General features: G+C 39.0%; 2 protein-coding genes across 2 annotated transcripts; both read right to left on the reverse strand.

Moving 5' to 3' along the window:
- Window positions 1–874: 874 nt before the first annotated feature.
- On the reverse strand, window positions 875–3,787 carry LOC147315838 (uncharacterized). The gene is made up of 2 exons (XM_086258796.1): window positions 3,593–3,787; window positions 875–1,693 (listed from the first exon to the last, which is right to left on the reverse strand). Exons 1-2 carry the CDS (start codon window positions 3,753–3,755, stop codon window positions 969–971), a joined length of 888 nt encoding a protein of 295 aa, XP_086114922.1. The 5' UTR covers window positions 3,756–3,787; the 3' UTR covers window positions 875–968.
- Window positions 3,788–6,547: 2,760 nt separating this feature from the next.
- Window positions 6,548–9,225, reverse strand: cox20 (cytochrome c oxidase assembly factor COX20). Its single transcript, XM_086258799.1, has 4 exons — window positions 9,086–9,225; window positions 8,261–8,375; window positions 7,470–7,533; window positions 6,548–7,323 (listed from the first exon to the last, which is right to left on the reverse strand). The coding sequence occupies exons 1-4, from the start codon at window positions 9,116–9,118 to the stop codon at window positions 7,179–7,181; spliced, it is 357 nt and encodes a 118-aa protein (XP_086114925.1). The 5' UTR covers window positions 9,119–9,225; the 3' UTR covers window positions 6,548–7,178.

A 9,225-nucleotide genomic window follows, 5' to 3' on the forward strand; every position in this document is an offset into this window, starting at 1 on the left:
TTTACATTTTCACAGTTGTTTTTTTAAATAAAAAAAAAACGTATGCAAGATGTATGGAAGAGCTTCACCGTGTTATTTTTAATGTATGTGAGGCAGTTCTAATATTAGAACAACCTGTCAGGTGATCAAAAGTGACCTTACTGCTCAGTGTAAACACAGACAATTCATTACATTTCAACTTGTACTTTTTACAGTTATCCAGCAATACTGAGCTTTGCATTAACTAAAATATGAGAACACAGCAAAAATAAAGGAAAAGCCATCAGCTCGCTTTTTAGGCTGCCCTTTAGATGCAGGTGTGTGTGTGTGTGTGCACATTCCTGCAAGAAAAGTTGATTTTCCAGCACTGGTAACAATTTCCTACAATTGTAAATATACTTAAAAAGGAACGCTAACTTATAAAAAGAAATTGACAATGAAAGAAAGCAAGTGTTAATACAAACAAATACAAAGCATTTCAGATATAGAGAGAGACGTTATGATAAGCTAAAATAGATGAGTAGACCGTGTTGGTAGCTTTGCAGTTATGATGGACAATGGATAATCCAGTGACCCTTATTTTGATTGTGCATATGAAGCATATGTGCTCGTATGGCTGAGGAAGGATTTGAGAGCCAGATTTCTCTATATGCATTATTTCAGTGTTGGAATGGAGCCTCTCATTCTGTTTACCATCTCATCAACCACCTTGTTACCAGCTGACCTGTAACATCCAATTATATTCAACCTGACACTTTTCATTGACACTACTTGTGTGGTCTTGCCAAAGCTAATTGCTATCAGATTTCTTTTCTCCTTGCCCGCACATAACTGCAGTCTTATGTGTTTACAGTGGTTTATAGTTTTACAAGTTTAGAGTAACAGAATCATTCCTGTGTAAAATGCCTCAGACTAAAAATCTCTTCCAGAAATCTGACAGACTTATGAACTGTCCCATGCCAGATTTGTGTATTTCCTGTATTTCCTCTTCAAAGTCTTGTTTCTACTGTCTCAGACACAGTGTTCACTGTGGGTGTCGTGTTTTCTTTCTGATTACACCTTTGGCAGCAGGGCAGTGCCTGCAGCACCTCTTTGGGACCCTTATTCATGAATATATAGATGAAAGGGTCCACCAGAGGGCTGAGGTAGAGCAGCAAGTGAGACACTAGCCCCAGATAGCTCACCACCTCTGTCAAGGACAGAGCTTCAAGAAGGAGGTTGAGGATGAAAGGGAGATAGAGGACAGTGTAGTTGGCCCAGATTGCACCGATACCCACCACTGTCCTTCTCCTCTCTGGTGATGAAGGATTAGATCTGGAGCAATTCAGAGCCCTCCATGAGTCCACAGCAAAGAAGAGGAGAAAGGGGAAAGGAGCAAGGAGAGCCACAGCGAACCAGAGGTTGTACTGTAGCACAGCGAGAGCCAGGATGGCGAATGGGGCAGCCCATGCTACCAAGGCCACTACGGGATGCCTCCTGATACTGGTGCAGCAGGCAAGGCATTGTGGGTAGGCCACCTGGAGATGGCGCTCCTGAGCTATGAACAGCATGAGGGTGATATTGGAGACGACACCAAAATATAAGATGAAGTCGGTGGGATTGGCAGAGAACGTGGACCCGCTGTCCACTTTCTGACTCGCATCAGGACGTCCGAAGAAACTGATGATGTCAGAAACCAGGAGGAAGATGACGTGCATGGGAACTTTATTCCCACCTGGAAAACAAACACAGAAATTAAATGAATTGCTGAGCTATTGCTATTAAATACTTCACTTGTACTCAGGAAATACTAAAACCTATCAAGATGATGACATGTTGTTAGAAACAGGTGCTTATCCATTATTTGCTGATCCAACAGAAGTGCTGAAGATATTTATTCAGAAGCGCAGAAGTCCCTGATCACTAGCAGTTGGCGACTGTTTGTCCAGCACGTCCCACAGATACTCGATATTTTTGTTCAAAAGGGTTCACATTACTTTCTTGTATTTTACTGTATAGCTGCAGATTACTTATGAGACGTGGCCAAGGTCATTGGGGGATGAAGGGAAAAGAAGATTGATGTTTGCTGTTATAAGCATAGATTTCTGAGTATGTCTGTGAAGGTTCTCAGTCATCCAGGTCATCGTAGTCAAAGGAGCTTGCAAAGAAAAGTGTCTGGACTTCTTTAAGTTGCTTGAAGACGTTTCACCTCTCATCCGAGAAGCTTCTTCAGTTCTAAGGTCAAATGGTGGAGAGTCCCAGATTTAAACCTAGTGGGAGTGTCCCCCCACAGAGGGACAAAAGGACCCCCTGATGATCCTCTAATCGCCTGAGCCAAGGTGTGAAACTGGGTGTGGGTCACAATCAGATTTCTGAGTAATTTCAGATGATCTTCAAATAGTTTATCAAATTCATCCCAATGAAAAAAATACATAGTTATTTGAAACAGATGCACAGGCTGAGTAGCTTAAACAAAACTTTGCCTGTGGACATCTGATAACAGTTAGCCGTCAGCAGGCTTAAACAAGGTTTAACGCTTCCTCTCTAAATGTATGCGGCACAGCGCAAAATATCACATTCATCGTATTTGTGCTTTAACAACCTGTCTGAAAGTCTTTTACTTTTAGGAGGCAGCATTTAATCACCCCTTCTCCACTGAATGTGCATGTCGTAGACCACAGTCACCAGTAATTTGGGCTATTTGTTTAAAGTGTGTTAAGAGCCACTACATATCTGTGCCTACGATTCCTTTGCTGTGGTTCAGTGGCTTGTTGCTTTTCTTCTCATTTCTTTTTACATTCTGTGAGGCATGTGTTCTACACCTAACAGTTTGAAGGTTTCTGGTACAAGAAGTATTCCTGAAGGTTATCAGCCAGGCTGTTATGATGCCAGAGACCCAGAGTTTATCTCCATGTGTCTGTGTTGAATTTTGTTTCAGGTCTTTTTGGTGCCATCAGTAAGCAGTCCCATTTAGATCAGTGTATTCTGCTGCTGCCATCACATTAGCTGTGATATCAACCTGTCGGGAGCATACGCTGCATTCCTGAAGACAAATGTCAGCCTCCTTATCCCTCTTTGATGATATGATACAATCGTCTCCACTGTCTTTGGTTTACCTGTTTAGTGGCTCAGTAGATTTATAATAGTGGCTATATATTCAGGGTGAAGAAACAAATTTGTATTGTCTACATTTAGCTGTTACCTTGTGTGTAAATTTACAACTGCTGAAAGCAAGACATGAAATTTTACTTTTACATGAAATTTGACTGCCTCCTAGTGTCCAGCAGGATGCGCAGGAGGTGCCCAGAAGCTGTTATCTGCCCAGTTTTTGAGGTAAAAGTAATCAAAGACAATTCATGTTAGATCGAAGGGGCTATTTTCTTTGGTTTCCATTAGCCACACTTGAAAAAGGTGTTCAGTGGTGACAAGCAGTTAGAAGTGGGGGTTAAAGTGATGCACAGTGATAAAATCCCAAGAATGAAACAAAACAAAAAACATATACTGTGCTGCACACACTGCTAGTGCCAACTTTGTCCCAGATTTAGCCAAAATGTCTAACTCAAACCTCTGCATCTTTAGCTCTGAAAGGCTGTACTCTAATCACAAGACATATTTAAACACAGAGAAGACAAACCTTTGGAGAGATTCTTGAGGATGTAAAGAGCGAGTCCAATGGCGGGCAGCCCAAGGCTGAAGGTCAGCCAATTCATCACTTTGGCTAAGTGGACATTGGTGGCGGTCTTATTAGTGGCATTAAAAGTGGAAATGACGAGGTCAGGGACAGCTATTGTCACCATGTTGTCAGCTATAAGAGGCTGCACAGCAGCTCTTTATGTGTTCAGCTGTTTAGATGATCAAAGAGGTGATGCTGTGAAGGCAGCAGGTTGTAGTGACCACCTACTGCAGTATGCAAAAACACAAGGACAAAATCATTTTTAATGTGCCAGATAAACACATCCGATATGTACATGTGAGCCCTTAAACACAAACCTCAATATAGACGAATAACAGTGCTTAGCTATCCACGATTCTGTCTAAACTATGCACTGAGCTCCCATTTAATTTAATATGAGACCTTTGAACTCTATTTCAATATAAGCACATTTCCTTTTAAGAAAAAAAATGTTTTTTTGTTAACATGGTTATTTTTTTTTCTAAATAAATATATATTTGTCATCAAACTGACGGAACATACCAACATGACAGCAGCAGAGAAGCGAGTTAAGTTTAGAGATCGTTTAAGAGACAATTCATCCCCACATTTACATAATTTTCTGCTTCCCTGCAGTGCTACTTGTCCATCCAGAACGTCTGAGTGAGAGTTACCCGTTTTTGAGGTCTAGATTATAATGGAACTAAATGGTGCATCCTAAAAACATCCATTGCAATCCTGAATTCAGAGAAAGGACAGACTGTATTTTTATCATTTTTAATAACTTTCTTCATGTCCTACCTGTGGTGTATGTCGTGTTTACTGCCATGCGTCAAAACCACTTCAGGTGTGATCCCAGCCTTTTTTCCAGATTAAATTCAAAAACTGTTCAAATATGTCAGTTCCGTCTTAAAATGTCAGACACCATGTGTCTGAGTAACATGTCTGGTGTGTGAATTAAGTCTTCTTGTGAAACTACGTGTCATGGAACTTTTACAAAGCTGTTTATTGCTGCTGTGCTGAGCCTCATGATCTCAACAGCGCTCAGAAAGCTGCTTTGAATGAGGCGTGGATGTGCTCAGCCTCTGTTGGTGTTCGTGTCTGTGACACAGCAGGATGAGAAGATTTGCATTAAAAACTGATATCAGTATAATTTAACAGCCTGTATGTAAACTTTATTTCTGTATGTTTGTGTCGCACTATTTTTTATTTCTAAAGGGAGGGGCTTAGATTTTATTTTTACCCAGGAGGATTATTTGCCTTAAAGAGTTGTTTGTTTTATATCAAATATATGACTCACAAGGGCAAAACAGACCAAAAAACAGGAAACGCAACAAAAACAAATCAAAAAACCCTCAAATTATTCCGTTTTTTTTTAATTAAATACTGTAATTCCTAAAATGGTAGTTGTTGTTTTTATTTTTGTTTGTTTAAAATGCTGCCATATTTTCTGCTTTGTTTTTCTAAATGTTCTTTTTGTTGTTGTTGTTTTTGTCTTTTTCTTTGAAGTTCTAAGGCTCAGGGCTATAAATGGTCAAAAGTGATCAGACAGAACAAATTATTAACTTGCTAAAGTGGTAAATAATGATTTTTCTCTTTCTAAAACTGATCGGATAGAAAACCTAAAACAAAACTTTTCACATGCGCTAAATAACAATAAATGGAATCTCATGTTCATTAGATTAGTATTAGCTACACAACCTGATAAAGGTTTTTACTTTATGTGACTATGCAGGAGAAAAAATGTAAATGAAGAATGTGAGCAGAAATTCTTTGTACATTGTGCATCAGAGTAAAATATACAGGAGCTGAACAGGAACCTGGACTGAACAATGATTCCCTTCTTAATTTGATCTGTTTGATGTAGCCTTGCATATCTTACTTCTTCTGCACAATGTTTTAGATTTCATTTTCCAGTTTTTCCTTTTTAAGGCAGCTGAGATATAAAACTACTTTTACACTCCTGTTGCATGTCCTGTAGCTGGTACCAGGAACTCACTAAGGACAAAAAGCAAGCTGATTTCATACAGGAGGGCATACTAACATTTTCTGGCACCAAAAGCATTTGAAATAGTGTAATATGTGTCGTAAAACATACTAAATATTTTTTAAAGAGGCCGTTTTGATATTAGAATGGACCTACAATGGCCTGCAGTACTACAAACAGGAAGGACAGATAGACACTTGCTAGCCAACATTTTATAACAGTGTGCCAAGAATATAAAACCACTTGAACATGTAGCAAACACATTTATCCAGCTAGGATCTGGGGCTATATTCCAGAGAGCAGGTTTAAAAAATCCTGACTAGAAATGAGAAACTGAATTTCCAGAAAAACTGATCAGCTTGCAGAACCTCAGTTTTAATTCAGCCGTAAAGGGCAAATAAATGTGTTTGAGTGTGGACCATGAGCCCCATAGAAACAAATAAATAATACACAAGGGAAAATGAGTCATCGTAATCAGCATTCTCCACTCAGTCAGCATTTATCTGCACTCAATTTAACTCTATAAATAAAGCAGGAGTCAACCAAATTTTTCATGTGATTCTTGAGTTGAATTCAGCTGTAACTTGAGAAGACCTTGTTCGTAGATCGTATATGTTTGAAATTTCATACATACGTGATCACTACAGTAAGAGGCTGACAGCCTGATGCAAACTAAACAAACAAAAGTAACAAATTAATATCAAAATGGCAACTTTGTGACTGCAGAAATGAAAAAGAGCCTCGGTCAGCTGGTTCAGTTGCAGCTTCAGAAGAGGAGTCAGAGAGAAGTTCTGTTTAATAAAGAAAACCTGCCAGTAAGCTAGGATCACAGAAACTGTTACCCTGGTAACAGACTCAAAATGTAAGCTAAACCTAAATTTAAGGCTCACAGTAATTTTATTAATAGTTGAATCACAGAAAAGTTTATAATAAAAAAAGATCAATTACAATTTCTATATGAGGCCTTTGTTTTGATTTTTAATTTTAATCTTAATTTCGAAAGCATGTAACTGTTACATTAAATAATCAAACCTTCAGGGATACAGTGGATTTAAAGACTGAGTCACAAATCCTGCTGCTCTGTACTTTCTCCCACAGACGCTTCATTCAGCACATTCAGATAAACACCACTGAAAAGACTCCAGTACATCCTGATTTTCCTTCATTTCTGATACACCTTTTGATTTTGTTGCTTTAATAACATAAAACAACAGATTCACACTAGCAGTTTCCATTTTACATTATGTAGAGGCTGATGTGTAGAAAACCTCAGTAATAACTTAACCTGATCATCATTTTAAAACAAAATCAGTACTTCTTTTATTAGTTTAGCATTAGGATACAGTGAAAATGAGTCAAACTCATCATGTCAGGGACTGGAAAATGAAACTAACTTGCTTTGGCGCTTTCAGATTATGAAGGAATTTCAATAACAGAGAAGGAGCTCCTTAACAATCCAACACAGAAAAACATCCATGAAATGTTTCTAATAATGTTGTCCATCAATTCAGAGAAACGCAGTTAGGTCTGTTTAGCCTAGCTGCATTCTCTTTTGTCCTCCGAGAGGAAAAGAGCTAGAGGTCACGAGGGGCCTGAAGGTGCTTCTGCTTTGCCTTTTTTTGTGGGGTCCATAACAGTTCCTTCATACGCGACCTTGTTTTTGATGCCTTCCTGTATCAGCCTCTGCTGCACACGGAGCTTAGCATTGTTCATCCTGCAATAAAACCTTAACAGTGGGAAGAAACAGGAGCATTCCAGTTACACAACAAAGTAGTAAACAAGCTAGACAGGCGAGAAAGAGCCAAAACAGAAATGTTTATTCTGACTAAAACGTGAAAGGCACTGAAGAAAAATTGTGTCCTTAAGACCTACCAGGACCCGAGTGTGGTGACCATAAAACCCGCAAATCCCACATCAAAAGACCTCTTCACCCGACCTGAGGAAAACAAGAAAACGAGTCAGATAACTATAAGACGAACTGGAATAACTTTTGTTTACTTGCATTTCTGTTTAAAGGGACTACCATAAAATGTGTATTAAGGTTTGGATACATCAAGAGGTTTTGGCTTTGCATGATGAACTGTACAAGAAAATTATAGTAAATTACTCCACATGCGAACCGTGACACACGTCCCCTCTGATGCTGCGTCAGGAAGGGTACTGCATGTTGTGCCAAAAGGTGATTTACGTTATTTGCCAAAAAAATGATTGCCTGTATTTAAACTGTTCTAAGTGACTTGTTGGCCTATAATCCGTGATATGTTTGCCAAATAGATTACTCGTGAAACATATAAAGTCATTTTGAGTCGCAAACAGCATCCCTCTCACAAGGTGGAAGCTGCGATCAGATTTTGGCAAAGTGATTATTAGATTTTCTGTTTTTATCCAGATAAAGTCACATTGTTATCAAAAAGTTTTTTTTAAAGTACTGTATTGATTATAATGTAGATACAGTAATGCAGCATCATAAAAATAATTACAAAACACATCCTTTCTTTATTTTGTGCATATCCCCTTTATAAACCCTGTTGACTACAGTTACCTGCTGTAGCGACCTCTTGTGGCAAGGGAGCATCCAAAAGTAACTGTACTTTAACATTTGAGTGACAGTAATAAAAACAATCAAGCAGTAAATTCAGAGACATTTCAGACTCAAGACTCACTAGTAGCCAGAAAATAAAGCAGCCCAGCAGCTACTGAGCCTCCAGCTCCATGCAGGATGGCCTCCCTGGCACAAGGAGTGTTCTGGACATCCAGGATCCCCAGCAGCCTCAGACCCTGAAGAACAGACAGTAAAGACATACACGTTGATCTTAATTCCTTCCAAAAACGAATTCCATCTTTGTCTATAAATGCTTTACAATGTTGTGTGAACACTGTGTTTGTCAGTTAGGAAATAATCAGATGTTCATGGTGACCAACGGGCACCTACAACATTTTCCCCACACTGGGTAGAAATCCATTGATGCCAAAAAGAATATCTTTACAGTTTATTGCACGTTAATGTTTTCCAGTACTCACAGTCACACCACTCACAGTCCATTGTTTTTTATTCATTTAAATGTGTTGTTGTGAACACAGACAGGCGTTTTACAGAAATATTGAATAATAGGGTCAATAATCCGTAAGCCGAAGTTTTCGGATTGCCATACTGTTTAAGAAAATCGTTGCCTCACTAACAGGGATGCTGGTTTCATGTCTGCTACTTAAAGTTAATCTTTAAGCACCAAATTTCCAAATCGGGTCTTGTCTGAAGCGTCTTGTCTCACGAAGGTTATGTATCATCCAGCTGTCCTCTTTAACTGCTGCTTAATTTAAACGTTCGGCCTGTTGTCATTACTCGAATTGAGCTCTTTGTTAACTTATATTTTCCTCATTTTCTCCTACAGTTCAAATTAAACAAGCTAAATCAAATCGGCTGATGTTGACCTTCTGCAAACACCAATGCGTTTCCGCCGCGATTCCATCGAGTCCCTTCGAGTTCTCACCTTGGTCTGAGTCTCCCTATCTTCTCCTGCCATATAGCCGCCGTATTTGTGTCCTTCTTCAACGTGCAAGTTCAATTTATATTAAAAACATATAATCACTTTCGTAACAACATTGCCTCTATACGCATGCGTCGTACCTG

The sequence above is a fragment of the Aulonocara sp. 'chitande type north' Nkhata Bay genome, linkage group LG13 (genome assembly GCF_057382095.1).
Source record: "Aulonocara sp. 'chitande type north' Nkhata Bay isolate Kocher_YH1m ecotype deep benthic linkage group LG13, A_spYH_male_GT1.1, whole genome shotgun sequence".
NCBI classification, from domain to species: domain Eukaryota; kingdom Metazoa; phylum Chordata; class Actinopteri; order Cichliformes; family Cichlidae; genus Aulonocara; species Aulonocara sp. 'chitande type north' Nkhata Bay.